Below are 17,813 nucleotides of genomic sequence, written 5' to 3'. Positions count from 1 at the left end.
ATTGAAAAATAACTTTATTTTCTATATATCCCCATCAATTAGATTTAAAGATTTACCAGTAACAGTAAAATTTTTCTTGAAAGAATGACTCTTTTAAGATTAGTTTTTGTGGGTTTATTTTTGAAAAATTAAATATTAAGATGTGAGTCCAAAAATATATATGTTTCATCTATTGAACAGGATGCAAAAAAAAAATCAATTAAATTAATACATGCTCTTTTTTATCACTGAGCCAGAATTTGGATTTTTGAAAGTGAATTACTGCTTTAAAGCAAAGTTGTAAACTGATGATTCTGGGCAAAAAAATGTTTGGATATGTATTATTTGGCCATATGGTATTTAAAAAAAATTTCAAGAGGTTTCCAGCTTTATAATTTTAATGAAGTCTTGCATAAAATTCAAATTTCTAGTTTCTTTTGCTAAATGGGAATATTTGCTATTTGTGGTCTTGCACTTCTTGGTAGTAGCAGTATGCCAGAACTAAGCAGCGGGTTTTTAGCTGTGTCATGAATTTACTAGTTTGCCATAGTCCTACCTGCCCTGCTTCAATCACTTACATCATTTGCCTTGAGATGCTGGCTGTTGACAAGGAAGGACTCTAAAAAGTTCGCTTCCCTTTATGATGTCTTGATGAATCAGAAATCTAAATCCATTCCATAAAAATAGGATTCTACACCATGATTATAATATAGATATTGGTCAGGCTAGCTTCTGTATACAGAAGTGTTTGTAGGAGAAGAAATAACATTTAATATAATAATTAAAATATTACAGAGAAAACTCTGATATGAAATTAATTATTCATTTGCTGTTTAGCTACATTCATATCGTTTGTTGAGGTTGAGGTTATAAATTTACCTGGAACGTTTGTTAGAGCTGGAAAATTTTTCAATTTTTATTTGAAAGTAAATGCTTACCTTAGAATGTGGATGTTGCTTCATTCTTTCTTTAGGCAGCAACTCTTTCATTTGGATAATTATTGAATTTAAAACTTAGATTTTATCTGGGAGAGTATTATGCTTCAAACTATAGGCTGATTCTTATAATATGAAGCCAGTTGGTTGTGTGGTGAGAGTAGAGGTGACAGGATGGAAAATGGGGAGGAGGGTTCCTTTTATTGTTGTGTTTAATGCTGAAGGTTCAAAAGCTACACTCTACAGGGGAGTAGAACCTTACCACTCTGCCCAAGGCATGTTTGTCCTAATAGAAAGACCAAAGCTGTTGGTGCTACTTTTTCTCTATGAATTTTTAAATCTTTTCATTAAAAAAGTCAAGTTTACCCCCAAAATTTAAGAGTACTGCAGTGAACTCTTGTGTATATATCCCCTAGATTGACAATTGTTAACATGCCTTTCTCCTTCCTCTCCTTCCCCCTCCGTGCACAAACACATACATGCAAAGTCTTTATCTTTCTCTTATTGTTGTTTTTACTGACCCAGTTGAGAATAAGTTATAGACATCAGTTTTCTGTAATATTTGAACCTGCATTTTACAACTTTACCTCGCGGCCTCTAAAATGAGTTCCTGATATTCATAATTAAAGAGAATGAACTTTTGTCTTTGTTTTGAATTCTTAAAATATTTTGAATATACCGAACCTATTGATAATTAGCAAATAGTGGGGTGCCCAGGTAGCTCAGTCACTTAAGTGTCTGACTCTTGGTTTCGGCTCAGGTTGTGATCTCATGGGTTGTGAGATGTAGCCCTATGTTGGGTTCCTCACTCAGTGTGAAGGCTGCTTAAGATTCTTCCCCCTCCCTCCCCTTCTGCCCCTGCATGTGCATGCACATGCTTTCTCTCTCTCTCAAATAAATAAATAAAATCTTTAAAAAATTAGCAAATGGGTACTAAATGTTCAGAATAGTCCCTATAAAATGGGCTTATAGTATAAACATTCTTAGAAATTTCTGTTAAAATTTAGGAAAGTCTACATTATTTCAAAATATTTGCACAAACATGAATTGAAGCTATTTGTTAAATTCCTGAAAGATTGATACAGTATTCATATCTATAACCAGGGTCATTAATTTGTAGGAAAGATTCTAAAACAGTTACAGTAATCAAGTTATTGCTATCAATCTTGTTTATGTGGAAGAACACCTGAGTGTCTTAGTACTCTTTGAATTTGGAACAGTTTTACTACAGGAAATAAGGCTTTACTATATAAATGTAATAAAAAAATAAAATCATATATGCCAATAAGGAAAACCTTTCACAGTATGCATTATTGGTTGTTCTATATTTTTTTAAAAAGGTTGTTTTTATATTTGTTTATTTTTGTCATGTGAAAGTGCTTTCTGGTAGATTAAGAAATAGTTAGCAAAGCTTTATGAAAAAAACAGAGAAGAGTCTTAAAATGAGAAAATTCTCTTCTCCAGCTTATTTTTTCCTGGGAAATTTTCAAAAATTGCCATTTCATGATTTTAATGGCGTAACATAATCTTTGTCCTGAAAGACAGTGTACTATGTTGAGAATAGTCAGTAAATTAAAGACTATTTAGTTTTAATAGTGAAAGATAATGAAAATGTAATGGAATTCAGAAGCTTATTCAGAAGGCTATCATAGGTAAATGCCTATCTATAGGTAATTAATGTATGTTTGTGAAAATAATTTTAACAAATCTCTTAAGTGCTATATTAAGGGGGATAATGGTGTTTTGAGTCCTGGTTTGTCTATGAACCAGATCAGGTGTCCCCCACTTTAGATTTAACTTTATAATTGTTGAAAAGAAGGATAAAACTTTAAACATACTGGAAGAAAACATTTTTGGTTTTAAAAAATTACTGTAGAAGTTCCTGGGTGGCTCAATCGGTTGAGCAACTGACTCTTGATTTCGGCTCTGGTCATGATCTCAGAGTTGTGAGATTGAGCCCTACATCAGGCTCCACACTAGGCATAGAGCCTGCTTGGGATATTCTCTCTCTTTCTGCCCCTCCTCCCCAAAATATATAAATGGAAATGAAAATTATTGTAGTCATGAGTGCCTTTTTATTTTTTAAAAGATTTTATTTACTTATTCATGATAGACATAGAGAGAGAGAGAGAGGCAGAGACACAGGCAGAGGAAGAAGCAGGCTCCATACTGGAAGCCTCATGTAGGACTTGATTCCGGGACTCCAGGATCATGCCCTGTGCCAAAGGCAGGTGCTGAACTGCTGAGCCACCCAGGGATCCCCAACGAGTGCCTTTATATGCCTACTACCACTGAATCTTGAGGCCAAAAAGATTGGCTTTTTTGCCTGTATCATGATGAAAGATTTTGTTTGATGACAAATATATGAAAATTGAAAATACCAATAATGAACTGGTAGAAATATATTTATAGCCACTGTAACAGAATTAATAGCTGTGATACAGGATAAGTAGCTACAAGTTAATGACACAGAACTGAAGAATAAGAAAGACATGTGAGTAATATATTCACAGAGGAAATTTAAATAGCATATACACCTATGAATGATGCTCAGCCTTACTAAAGATGAAAGAAATGAACACATTAAGATTGGCAGAAATGATATTAAACAAAACAAGCATGAGGGGAAACAGACACGTCATGTACTGTTTGTGGGACTATACCATGATACAACCTTTAGAAGAGAGATTTAATAATATCTATCAGATTTCTAAAATCTCATACTCACTGATTCAGTTATTTATAGTTCTAGAATTTTAAATCTCAGGAATATTCCCAGTAGAGAACAGTAAAGTGTGAACAAAGTTATCCATTATGGCGTGGTTTATAATAGCAAATAATGTGATATAAATGTCCTTCAATAGGAATTGATTAGGTATGTTATGGTACATTTCCCAGTCTCCCCTGGCAGCCCCGCCTCCCCCTACCAGAATGTTCTGTTTTTTATTTTTCACTTATAGATTATTCTCCCAGTGCCTACAATAGTGCCTAGCACATAATGAATTCTTAATAGATATTTGTTGAAAAAATAAATTAATGAATGAATGACAAACAGAATGGAATATTATTTATCATGGAAAATTATGTACTCATACAGACTCTAACTCAGAGAAATGTTTATGATATATTGTGAAACTATGAGAAGTGTCAAAGTAATATTTATGGCATGTTCTTACATTGTAAAGAATAATTTATTTATGTATGTAAATGTATTTACTTTAAGAAGTAATTAACAATAAGAAAGAGTTACATATTAATATAGGGTTGTTTATACCTATAAAAAAGACTAGAAGAATAGATCTCCAATTTTTTTTACTTTATGCACTTCAGCATTTATCCTTTTTTTTAATGATGAATGAGTCATTTTAATCAGTTTTCCCGTGTTCTAAAATTCCGATGTTAGAACTATAAATAGTACATTAAAACTCAGTGGGAATTTAACCAGATCATCTTTTGTCAGGTAAAATATATAGTCTGTTTGCAGGATAGGAGATTATTTTATTAGTGTGTTTTATTACAGGCCCTTCAAAGGCAGTCAGTTTATCATGGTGGTATAGCAGAATTAAGAATGAAAAGGGTCGTTTCATTCTGTGCTCTTGAGATTTGGAGTCACAGTGTGTGAAAGAATGGCCTTTGGAAGAGAAAAAAAATACTGCTTCTGAAATGACTTTCCCATCACCATCGTGGAGCCTGAGATTAGTGTTTTTCCGTAATTTCAACACAAAATGTTTAACATAGCAGAAACGGTTTGTGAGGTGGCAGGAGAAATGCTACTACATCTATAATTTATTTCCTATTATTTGTTTCTCTTCCAAAACTACTCGTTTAATTCTGTTGTATTTTTAAGGTGTAACGGAAGAAAATTTGTTTAGTTTCAATATAAAACCAAGACAAAGAATTTAACTAGTAATTTTCTGAGGTAAAGAAGGAAGATAGAATTATCCACTGAACTATTCACAGAATTTGTTAGAGCTCTGGGAAATGAACTAGGGGTGGTGGAAGGGGAGGAGGGCGGGGGGTGGGGGTGAATGGGTGACGGGCACGGAGGGGGACACATGACGGGATGAGCACTGGGTGTTATTCTGTATGTTGGTAAATTGAACACCAATAAAAATTAATTTATAAAAAAAAAAAAGAATTTGTTAGAGCAATGAGAAGTCTTCATTTGAAGGCTAGGTGTGTGTGTGTGTGTGTGTGTGTGTGTGTGTATGTGTGTGTGTTAATTACAGACTGTGGTGTTTGCAGGGGTTGTGTGAGAGACTCACCTATGCTAGTATTCTGAGTATTAACTGGTAGCTAGCTGTCCAATACTTTTGGAGTAATGTTTGCATTCGGTTTTGTGGGAGTATCCTGGTCTTAGAATTCAGCCTTAATTCAAAGGCTTTTTAGAGTTTAGCCTTAATTCTAAGGCTTTTTAGAGGTTAGCCTTAATTCGAAGGCTATTTAGAGTTTAGCCTTTACTAGGGCTAGAATTTTAGAAAAATGACAAAATACTTGCATAAGCAATACATAGAAAATTATGTCTTTATCCATGTTTTTCTGATAACAAAAGTAATATTTTTATTAAGGAAAATCTAGATGATTGAGAGAAGTTTAAACAAGAAAATAAAGGACTTGTATTTGTAACTCCTGTTACTTAAATTTTGGTATTTCACTCCTGTCATTTCTATGACTTGTTTAGATACATTTACAAATCTTTCTATTGGATAGCAAACTAAATAATTAACTGTAGGCTTTAGTCACAATTTGTAAATGAATGAATGCATGTAAAGCAGTTTATAAATTGGAAAAACTTCCAAGGCTTTCATAGTATCCTCTTTAAGTGTTGAGAGTTTTTGCACATGCTCAAGCTGACAGTTGGTCATTTCAGTTTTTTTTCCTTAAAAGTTGAGATTTAGCACAAAGATAATTTATTTTCTGGTTATAGTTTTTAAAATTAGTTATTTATATCTTTACCTGGAATATATTTTGACTTTTGAATATGAAAAATCATAATACCTTGCCCATGATGCTGTCTCGTGTAAAACTAGTGCATTTATATTGAATCATGCAATATTCTTAGGTATTCTTTTGTGAGATAATACTGGATTAATTAATTAGAGGTCATTCTCATTAAATGACTTAAGATTTTTAGATGCAAATTAATATTTCTCTTGTTATCTTTCTATTGTGATTGGTTATCTTAACAAAAAATTCATTTATATTACCTTCTAGTTTTTGTATTTTAATGATTTAAATTATACATGAAAAATATAAATATCTCTTGAGTTTTGTTGATATTGAAAAGTTTAAAACATTTCAGGTCCTTAGAAGTCATAATGAAAATGAGATACATTAAGGATGGTTAAAAATTTTAATACAAGGTAAAATCAGGTACAAAAGTTGGTGTTTAACTTTGAATTTTCAGCCGAGGTTGTGTGCTTTAGCTCTTTCCATGACATATCTATTTTAGCTTTAAATAAGATTTCAAAAATATTCTGAGATATTACTAATTTAAATCTTGCCATTGTTTGTATTTAGAATTGCTTTCACAGGCTAACAAAAATGCAAGAAATAACTTTTTTTCCTAATTTGATTCACATAATTTTAGAACTATAAAATTGTTGCCAAGGGTTCTAAATGAAATACCCTAATAAGGAAGACAGATTGATGTTTAGGACCTTTGTAGTCCCCTCCCCTTCCCCCCTTTAACTCATACCAAACTTGAAGCTTTCACACTCTTCCTTTGGGCAAATCCCTTAGAAGCAGAATGTTTCAATTTTACACATTTTGTGTCAATTTTCCAGACAGAAAAACAGCCTCTAGACATTAGACGTTTTTCTACGGAAAGGCAGTTTCCTTAGTTTTATTTGATTACTATAGGTTAAGGTTCCTGCTGATCACTTAGACTGTTAGTGGTTACCTGACTATTTGACAAAAAACATTTCCTTTCCTTTATTTAACCTTTGACTTTTGAATGTAAAAGTTTTATCAGCCCTATAGTGGAAGCACAAGTGTGGGGGGAAGTCTTCTTACTGCCACAAAATGGATTCATGACTTTATATATACTCTGTGTTTGCCTTATGTCTTTATGAAAAATTAAGAAAATAGTCTTATAACTAAACTTTGAAGAATCTCTTGACTTCTTAAGAAATAATTGGTCTTAATGTTTTACATTTATATATGTGTGCAAGACTATGAGAGTCAATTATTCTTTTTTTTATTTTTTATAAATTAATTTTTATTGGTGTTCAATTTACCAACATACAGAATAACACCCAGTGCTCATCCCGTCAAGTGTACCCCTCAGTGCCCGTCACCCATTCACCCCCACCCCCCACCCTCCTCCCCCTCCACCACCCCTAGTTCATTTCCCAGAGTTAGAAGTCTTTATGTTCTGTCTCCCTTTCTGATATTTCTCACACATTTCTTCTCCCTTCCCTTATATTCCCTTTCACTATTATTCATATTCCCCAAATGAATGAGAACATACACTGTTTGTCCTTCTCCGGTTACTGTGGCCAAGTTCAAAAAGGGTGTTGCCTGAGTTCTCCTCTGGGATTTTGATGGAATCTTGTCTCACATTTAGATCTTTCATCTATTTTGAGTTTATCTTTGTGTATGGTGCAAGAGAGTGGTCCAGTTTCATTCTTCTGCATGTGGATGTCCAATTTTCCCAGCACCATTTATTGAAGAGACTGTCTTTCTTCCAGTGGATCGTCTTTCCTCCTTTATCGTATATTAGTTGAAACTAGAAGTCCTAACGACGAGGGTTAACGAGGTGGAAGAACGAGTGAGTGACATAGAAGACAAGTTAATGGCAAAGAGGGAAACTGAGGAAAAAAGAGACAATCAATTAAGGGACCATGAAGACAGATTAAGGCAAATAAATGACAGTCTGAGGAAGAAAAACCTACGTTTAATTGGGGTTCCCGAGGGCGCCGAAAGGGACAGAGGGCCAGAATATGTATTTGAACAAATCCTAGCTGAAAACTTTCCCAATCTGGGAAGGGAAACAGGCATTCAGATCCAGGAAATAGAGAGATCCCCCCCTAAAATCAATAAAAACCGTTCAACACCTCGACATCTAATAGTGAAGCTTGCAAATTCCAAAGATAAAGAGAAGATCCTTAAAGCAGCAAGAGACAAGAAGTCCCTGACTTTCATGGGGAGGAATATTAGGGTAACAGCAGACCTCTCCACAGAGACCTGGCAGGCCAGAAAGGGCTGGCAGGATATATTCAGGGTCCTAAATGAGAAGAACATGCAACCAAGAATACTTTATCCAGCAAGGCTCTCATTCAAAATGGAAGGAGAGATAAAGAGCTTCCAAGACAGTCAATTATTCTTTGTTAAGAAAATTACATTTTCAGGTTTTATAAGATTCAGGTAAAATATTAAGCCATTATAGTATGTTAAGTACAGTTTTTTAACTTTCTAGGATTTTTGTGGTTGGTTGTAAGAGAACAAATTTTTACTGTCTTTGAGTCTATAAAATTTAGTGAAAAAATATTTTAACTTATTGATAATCAGTTTAAGGGCTTATATGTTAGAGAGAAATAGCTTTGAACATATATTGTTTGAAATTATCTAAAAAGCCACAGAAATAAAAACCTGAGAATAACATTTCTTACCCAGTGAGGTAAGTTTATATAATTTATAATGTTTTATAAATCTATAACATTTATAATATAGATGTTATTTTTGCTATACATTTTGTCTTTAAAATTTACAGTGGAGGGACACCTGGGTGGCTCAGTGGTTGAGCCTTTGCCTGGGGTCCTAGGATTGAATTCCACATCAGGCTCCCCGCAGGGAGCTTGATTCTTCCTCTGCCTATGTCTCTCTGTCTCTCATGCATATATAAATGAAATCTTAAAAAAATAAATAAAACTTACAGTGGAATCTTGTTAAATATTTGAATTATTGTCTACTTTGTGTACTCCAAACCATTTTCTTTGTCATATAAAAGAATGAGCAGGACTTCCTGTTGAGTAGTTGCTTCATATCAAGGATTGTGGATGCAGTTACTTACAGGGACCAGGAAGGAATTCAAATGAGATATGTAGGGTAAGTGTCTGACAGTTAGAAGTTGGGGTTAGTGTGGTGATCCAGATATGCCATATGCAAAGACAAAAGCCATTACAAAGCTCTAGGTACAGAGTGAAAAATATGTGACCAGTTCTTTTGATTTTTAAGAGGAACAAGAAATCCAGATCTTTAAGGGAATTATCTCAGATTTAGAAGCTGGCAACTTATTTGATTAAACAAGGGGGTGTTGACCAAACAAAATATGCCCATGGGCTAGAGATAGTGTGCAAGTAGTCAGTTTACACCCTCTACTCTAGATGCCATTGTTTATTAGCAACAGAAAGTGTTCCAGCTTCCCTGACATTTCTAGGAGCATGACTAGGTTACAGAATAGCTCCACTTTGATATATGATGTTTTTATTTAAAAATATGAATGACTTCCATTCTTAACAAGGAATTGTTATCACCAAGAATCAGTATATGTTGTAAAATGCATGTTGTGTGTAACTAAACTCAGTTCTTTATGGTGACACTAGTGTATCAGGCAGTGGTGTATCAGGCAGTGCTGTAAAAATTAGAGTCTGTTCCACTCTCTCTCATGAACAAATTATGTAGAGAGAAAAATATTGACTAGACAATAGATAATGAAGTTATGAGTCCTTCTATTGGTTAAAATATCATACTTAGATTATTGGTAGATAGACTTATGTTATTTTGAGAGGATCTTTACTATATTGAGGGCCATGTCCTTTTTAAAATTTTTATCCACAATGATAAACGTAGAAGCAGTACTAACATCTACAATTGGAAGGAATTACCAATACATTAGATAAAAGAATTAAACAGATCTTTATCTGCTGAGAAATTCGCCCATATGAACAAAATATAATTTGAAAGGCATAAAAGTAATGCTCTGAATATTAGTTAAACAGATTTGGAAGATAGAATTTGCTTCAGTGGACAGAAATTATAAGTAGACTGGTTTAAGATTAAGCCAGAATATATTTTGTCATGGTTTATTTAGCTGCCTGAAAATGTCTGGTTATTGGACATGTTTATTCAAAGATTAGATATTATAGAACTGCATGCCTGCATTGGGTGATAGGCTATCTATAGAGAACACCTGAGAAAATATTGCTCAGTCAAATGGATCAAGAGTTCTAATCCCAGGCTTGCCATTTGGTAACTTTGTGACCCTGATCCTGGGTAAGTTGCTTTACTTTAGTCAATTACACATTATGGCATTATTTTAATAATTAAGTGAGATAAAGTACCTAGCATGTTTTCATACATATAGTGTTTAAAAAGTTTTATTCCCTGTTCTTCCAATTATTTTAACATACAGAGTGTCATCCCTTAGATTCTGCTGTCTTCTCCCTAGATAGACATAGAACTGACTAGTTCCATGTTCTATTGCAACTTTGTTGCAATAGTTTTTTAAAAAAAAGTTAGTCTGATTTATAGATGAAATCATATTAGAGGTAATTATAAAACATCATAGTATCTAGCAGTGCTATAAACATAATAGAATTGAGTGTTGAATCTGATGATTAAAAGAATGAAGATAAGAACAAAATCCAGCATATCCAGTATTAAGAACAAACATAGTCTGGTACCAGGATGAAGTTCAGCCAGAGTTGGTATTCTTGGAGATTATAAAAAATAGCATTGATTACATAGATAACAAAATATTTAGCACAAATAAGAACTATTACATTTTGAGAAGTAATCTAAATATTATTTAATTCAATTTGTTTTATTTTCAAAAACAGTTAAATAATCTTACAGATAAATTATATTTATATAAATTAGCTTTTATGAAACATTGTTTCAGTTAATCTTCACAATTTGAAAGAAAATTGAGAGGGGAAGAAAACTAATGAAAACTAATGTAAAGATGAAAAAACCAGAACACAGAAAAGTATTTGCACTGTTGATGGGACTGCAAACTGGTGCAGCACTGTGGAAAACAGTATGGAGATTCCTCAGAAAGTTAAAAATAAAACTACTATGTGATCAGCAGTTGCACTACTGGGTATTTACTCAAAGAGTACAAAACACTAATTCAACTGTATATACACACACCCCTGTGTTTATATTAGCATTATTTACAATAGACAATGTATGGAAGCAGCCCAGATGTCCATCAATAGATGAATTGATAAAGATGTGATATTTATATATATAAATAAATAATGGAGCATTATTCAGCCATAAAAAGTATGAACTCTTTCCATTTACAATGACATGGATGGACCTAGAGAGTATAATGCTAAGTGAAATAAGTCAAAGACAAATACCATATGGTTTCACTCATATGTGGAATTTAAGAAACAAAACAAGGGGAAAAATAGAGGGAGAGATAAACAAAGCAAGAAACAGACTCTTAATTATAAAGAACAATCTGATGTTACCATAGGGGAGAGTGGCGGGTAGTTGGGTTAAATTGGCGATGGGGATTAAGGAATTTATTTGTTGTGATGACACCAGGTGATGTATGGAACTCTTCACTTACTGTATTGTACACCTGAAGCTAATATAACACTGTATGCTAACTAACCGGAATTAAGAAGTTAAAAAAAAAAAGAGAAGCATTCAAGGCAAAAAGAATTCTCGTGTAGAAAAAGATTATCTCACTTTGTAGTAACTTAGAATTATCAGATATTTACTGTAATTTTTATTTTTATAGTGGTCCAGGAAGGAAGAATTAAGGTCAAAAAAGTTTCACATTATTTGAGTAAGGTAGTAATGACAGTGTAAGAATTAACAGGTAGACGTGCAACTATCTAAAATCAATAAATTTTGCTTTATTTAGACATTTTTGAGAACAAGACAGAAACAGATCAGCATGCTCATTGAATAGATTAGGTCTCCTCTTAATGTGAACATACAGATTTGAACTACATGACATACTGAAATTTTCCTGAAACAACACTTTCTTCAGGCCATTAAGAGTTGAAATATGAGGGATCCCTGGGTGGCGCAGCGGTTTGGCGCCTGCCTTTGGCCTGGGGCGCGATCCTGGAGACCCGGGATCGAACCCCACGTCGGGCTCCCAGTGCATGGAGCCTGCTTCTCCCTCTGCCTGTGTCTCTGCCTCTCTCTCTCTCTCTGTGTGTGACTATCATAAATAAATAAAAAATAAATTAAAAAAAAGAGTTGAAATATGAATATGAAATGCTTGCATATGTGAAAGAAATGGCACTCTGTCCAAGGAAGTGTAGTGTGCTTTAGTAGAAGAACATTCTCTTTAGTTGCTAGGAGATATTCTTGATTTAATTTCTAATCTTTCTATTGATATTAATTTTTTTTCAACTTTTATATTTTGAATGTCTAAAAGTTCTTTCTTGTCCAGAATTTTTTTCATCTCTTTTTTTTAGATTTCATCTTGTCTAGTAGCATCTTTTTCTATATTAAGCTCTTAAGAATATTAATGATAACTTTTTAGAGTTCTCATCTGCTGCTTGTATTGTGTGTTTACTTGTAGTTCCTTTTATGTTTGTATTCATGTCTGTATATATTTTCTCTAATATCTAGTGGTTGAGCCCTTCATTTATATTTAAGATAGAGGTACCAAACTGGATTAGAAACTTTGTATGTACAGTGGTGGATTTCATTCCTAGAAAATGGGACCTCTGAGGGTTTTTTTTAATATTTTTTATTTTTTAAAATTTTTATTTATTTATGATAGTCACACAGAGAGAGAGAGAGAGAGAGAGGCAGAGACACAGGCAGAGGGAGAAGCAGGCTCCACGCACCGGGAGCCCGACATGGGATTCGATCCCGGGTCTCCAGGATCGCGCCCTGGGCCAAAGGCAGGCGCCAAACTGCTACGCCACCCAGGGATCCCCCTCTGAGGGTTTTTAGATTCCCAGACCAGTGTTTCAGGATCCTGAGGAGTGGGGTACAAATATTCCTGCTACTGGTCATTTTCTCTTTTATTGCCACCTAAGTCAGGTATCATTCTTTGTTTCCATTTCATCTTTACTAAACCTTTCAACTGTGTTGCTCTCTGTTTGCTTTTTTCTTCATTTCTCTTGTCCTTATTAATTTATACCCTTTTTATTCACTTACTATCGTTTTAGTGTCATTTCCAAACAGCACAGAGATAAATGTGTGTCTTCAATATAGTAGATTTAACCAGAAGTTAGTAGTTTAAAATATCATAGCCATCTTTTATATCACCTTTTATTATCATTAATAGTAATTATTATTATTTTAAAGAACTCTATAACAGTTCTACTGAATAAACAGATTATACCTCACTGCTCTTCTGTTGTAACTTTAGGTTACTCTTGAATCAAAAAGCATCATTCATAGCCATTAATAAATCAGACATTATATGAAAAAATGCAGATAGAATGTTGTTTTCTAAGCTCTATTCATTGATTTTTAAATGAAAAATTTTAATTTAGATACATGTACTCTTGTCAGGGTACAGTTATATAGTAAAAACATCAAACTGTTCTCTTCTAGAAAGTAGTCTTACGTAGTAATTTAAAAAAAAAAGTTTTTGTTACTTGATACTTAATACACTGGTGTTTCTATGGTTTACTATATACTTCTATGTGAAGAGCATGCATTTTAATGAACAATTAACCTTTGAATAGATTTTAAATGTACTAATATCTTAATTTGTAATAAGGAGTACAGATATTTTGTGTATAATTGAATTTTGGACAATTCTATTTTGCTTACATAAAAATTAGTTATATTTGTATCTAGTAAAGTGAATCAAAATGAATTTTCAATTATATGTATTTTTGATATTTAAAGGTTTTTACAACTTTAAAATAGACTGTTATTTATATTAATGTTTACTTTGAAATTTATTATCCTACTTGAACATCAGTTTCAAAATAATTGACTAGGCACATAATTCTATTGTATTATATAGTGGCTTTAGTAATCATAATAAATAATTATGTCTATAAAGACATTTGAAAATTAGTTTTAAAATGAAAGCACTTTAAAATTAGTTTTTATTTTGTATTATATTTTATTACAGTGGTTAACTTTTATTCTCTGAGTGCTTATGGTGCACTCATACTATGTATACCATGATATAGGATTATGTAATTTTACTACAGATATAAAATAGAAGTGTGTAATGAATAAATTTTATAATAGAACTTTGGATCGTTACTATTTTGTGAAAAGTATTAATAGATAATAATAAAATTTTACTGTAACAGTAAGGAGAACATGGACATAGTTCTTTTCTGCCCTCCAGGATTAAGCTGTTTGAAATAAAACAAATTTAATGTTTGTTATCTCTTTTCTTGATTCTAAATAATATATGTGTTGATTCTAAATAGTATATGTATATACATTTTTTCAAGTGTTTTTGTTTTGTTTTTTTACAGTTACCTGCCATGGTTTGAAGTATATTACAAGCTTCTAAATACTCTGGCAGATTACTTGGCTAAGGAACTGGTAAGCTATGTTTTTCCCCTAAATTTTTTCTAATGTTGTAAAATACATGCAACATAAAATTTACCACTTTAACTATCTTGAAGTGTACAGTTCTACGTCATTAAGCACATTCACATTCTGTGCAGCCATTGGCATCATCATCTCTAGAACTTTTCTGTCTTCCCAAATTGAAACTCTGTGCCCCATTGAACAATAATTTTCCTTTCTCCTCCCTTGATCCCTGACAATCATTGTATTTTCTGCCTACTTGAATTTGCCTATGCACCTCATGTAAGTAGAACTGTATAATATCTGTTCTTCTGTGACTGGATTATTTCCCTTAGCATGCTTTCAAGGTTCATCCATGTTAAAAAAAAAAAAAAGGTTCATCCATGTGTCAGAATTTCTTTCCTTTTTGAGGAAAGGAATTGCTGAATACAATTTCATTTTATGTACACACCGCATTTTGTTGATCTTGTCATCTATAGATGAACAGTTAGGTTGCTTCAACCTTTTGACTGTTGTAAGCAGTGTTATTAGGAACACGGGTGTACAAATATCTGTTTGAGTTGCTGTATTCAGTTCTTTTGAGTATATATCCAGAAGTGGGTTGCTGAATATTACGGTAATTTTATGCTTAACTCTTTGAAGGACTGTCATAATATTTTTCACATGGTGTCACCATTCTGCATTCCCAGCAGCAATGCACAAGTTTCCAATTTCCCTACATCCTCCCCAACACCTGCTATTTTCTGTTTTGTTTTTGCTTTATTGAAGTATTATTTATATACAGTATATTAATTTCAGGTGTACAGCATAATGATTTGACATTTGTATACATTGTGAAATATTATTACAGTAACTCTAGTTACCATCTGTCATTACCAATTCTACAAAGTTAAAGATTTTTTTTGTGTGTGTGATAGGAACTTTTAAGATTTACTTTCTTAACGTCTTTCAAATTTGCAATACAATATTATTGACTTTAGTCACCATGCTATACATTATAGGCCCTTGACTTACTTATTTTTTAAGTCAGGTTTGTGCCTCTTGATTGTTTCACTCATTTCACCTATCCCCCAACCCTTTACCCTCCAACCATCAATCTAATCTGTTCTCTGTATCCATGAGTTTTATTTTGTTTTGTCTTTTCTATTTGCCTTGGTTTTTAGATTCCACACATAAGTCAAATCATATGGTATTTGTCCTTCTCTGACTTATTTCACTTAGCGTAAGTGCCCTCAGGGTCCATTTGTATTGTCACAAATGGAGATATTTTTGTTCATTTTTATGGCTGAGTAGTATTCCATTGTGTACACTACCTCTTTATCCATTCATCTAGTGATGGATACTTATGTTGTTTCCATATTTCGGCTCTTGTGAATAATGCTGCAGTGGACAGAAGGGTGCATATATCTTTTCAAATTAGTGTTCTTGTATTCTTCAGATAAATACTACTGGATCACATGGCGGTTCTAGTTTTGATTTTTTGAGGAACCTCCAAACTCTTCCATAGAGGCTGCACCAGTTTGCACTTCTAGCAGTAGTGTACAAGGGTACACATCTTTTTTCCACATCCTTGCCTATACTTGTTACTTCTTAACCTTTTTGTTATAACCATTATGACAGGTGTGAGGTGATAACTCATTGTGCTTTTGATTTGTGTTTTCCTGATGATTAGTGGTGTTGAGAATCTTCTCATGTGCTTAATGGTGATCTGTCTTTGTTCTTTGGAAAAATGTCTATTCAGATCTTCAGCCCATTTTGAAATCATTGTTTTTTTTTTTGTTGTTGTTGTTATTGAGTTGTATGAGTTCTTTATGCATTTTGGATATTCAACCCTTATTGTCTACATGGTTTGCAGGTATCTTCTATGCAGTATATTACCTTTTAATTTTGTTGATAGTTTTCTTTGCTATGCTTTTTAGTTTGATATAGTCTCATTTTCTCTTTCTTTCTCTCTTCCTTTCTTTTCTTTTTTGTTGCCCTTGACTCTGAAATCAGATTCAAAAAGTATCTCTAAGGCCAGTGTCAAAGAGCTTACTGCTAAGATGTTTTCTTTTAGGAGTTTTATAGTTTCTGCTCTTACATTTAATTTTTTTAAGATTTTATTTATTCATGGGAAACACAGAGAGAGAGGCAGAGACACAAGCAGAAGGAGAAGCAGGGAGCCTGATGTGGGACTCGATCCCGGGACTACAGAATCATGCCCTGAGCCAAAGGCAGGCACTAAACCGCTGGCCACCCAGGGATCCCCTCTTTAACCCATTTTGACTTAACTTTTGTGTATAGTATAAGATAGAGGTCTAGTTTCATTCTTTTGCCTATGACTGTCTAGTTTTCCCAACACCATTTATTAAAGAGAATGTTCATAAAGGATAAACCATATTCTTGCTTCTTTTGTCATAAATTAATTGACCATGTATGTTTGGGTTCTCTGTTCTATTCCATTGATTTTTGTGTCATTGTTTTTGTGCCAGTAGCATACTGTTACTGTTATTGTTACTATATCATGGTAATATAGTTTGAAATCGTGAGCATGATACTGTTAGCTTTGTTGTTCTTTTTCAAGATTCTTTTGAGTACATAGCATATCTTATGTTCTGTATACATTTTAGAGTTGTTTGTTCTAATTCTGTGAAGAATGACATTAGAACTTTGATAGGGATTATATTGAATCTGTAGATTTCTTGGAATAAAACGGATATTTTAACAGTGGTCTCTTAATCTACAAGACCAGATTATCTGTCCACTTACTGTATCTTCTTCAATTTCTTTCATCATTATCTAATAGTTTTTAATATATACCTAGGTATTTTTTCCTAGCTATTTTATTCTTTTTGATACGGTTTTAAATAGGATTGTTTTCTTGATTTTCTGATAGTTCATTATATAGAAACACACAAAAAAACAGATTTTTGCCTCTTGATTTTGTATCCTGAAACTTTGCTGAATTTATCAGTTCTAACAGGTTTGGTGTTTTTGTTTTTTGTGGAATCTTTGGAGTTTTCTCTCTATAAGATCATGTCATTTACATTAGTGACAGTTTTACTTACTCCTTTCCAACTTGGATGCCTCTTATTTTTTTCCTGTCTACTTATTCTGGCTAGGGCTTTGAATACTATTTTGAGTAAAAGTGGTGAGAATGGACATACTTGTTTTAGTCCTGATCAGCTTTATTGTTGAATATGATATTAACTGTGGACTTGTCGTATATGGCCTTCATTATTTTGAGGTACATTCTGTCTATACCCACTTTGTTGATAGTTTTAGTTATAAATGGATGTTGAATTTTGTCAGATGCTTTTTCTGCATCTATGGAGATGATCATATGATTTTTATCTTTTACTTTGTCAATGTGGTATATCACATTGATTGATTTGCAGATATTAAACCATCTTTGCATTCCCTAGAATAAGTCCCATTGATTATGGTGGAGAGTCCTTTTAATGAACTGTTGAATTTGATTTGCTT

The 17,813-nt window shown here is 33.1% G+C and overlaps 1 protein-coding gene across 4 annotated transcripts in view; it reads left to right on the top strand.

The window, feature by feature from the left end:
* Positions 1-17,813, top strand: part of DENND1B (DENN domain containing 1B) — a 265,482-nt gene that overhangs the window by 109,998 nt on the left and 137,671 nt on the right. For all 4 annotated transcript variants that reach the window (XM_055319215.1, XM_055319213.1, XM_055319216.1 and 1 more), the window contains exon 6: positions 14,291-14,360. In XM_055319215.1, coding sequence (XP_055175190.1) covers positions 14,291-14,360 — 70 coding nt within the window. The remainder of the gene's footprint in view (positions 1-14,290; positions 14,361-17,813) is intronic.

Source organism: Nyctereutes procyonoides, unplaced genomic scaffold (genome assembly GCF_905146905.1).
Source record: "Nyctereutes procyonoides isolate TBG_1078 unplaced genomic scaffold, NYPRO_anot_genome, whole genome shotgun sequence".
Taxonomy (NCBI): domain Eukaryota; kingdom Metazoa; phylum Chordata; class Mammalia; order Carnivora; family Canidae; genus Nyctereutes; species Nyctereutes procyonoides.
Note: the sequence above shows the minus strand (reverse complement) of the source record. Positions and strands in the feature narration are given on the sequence as shown.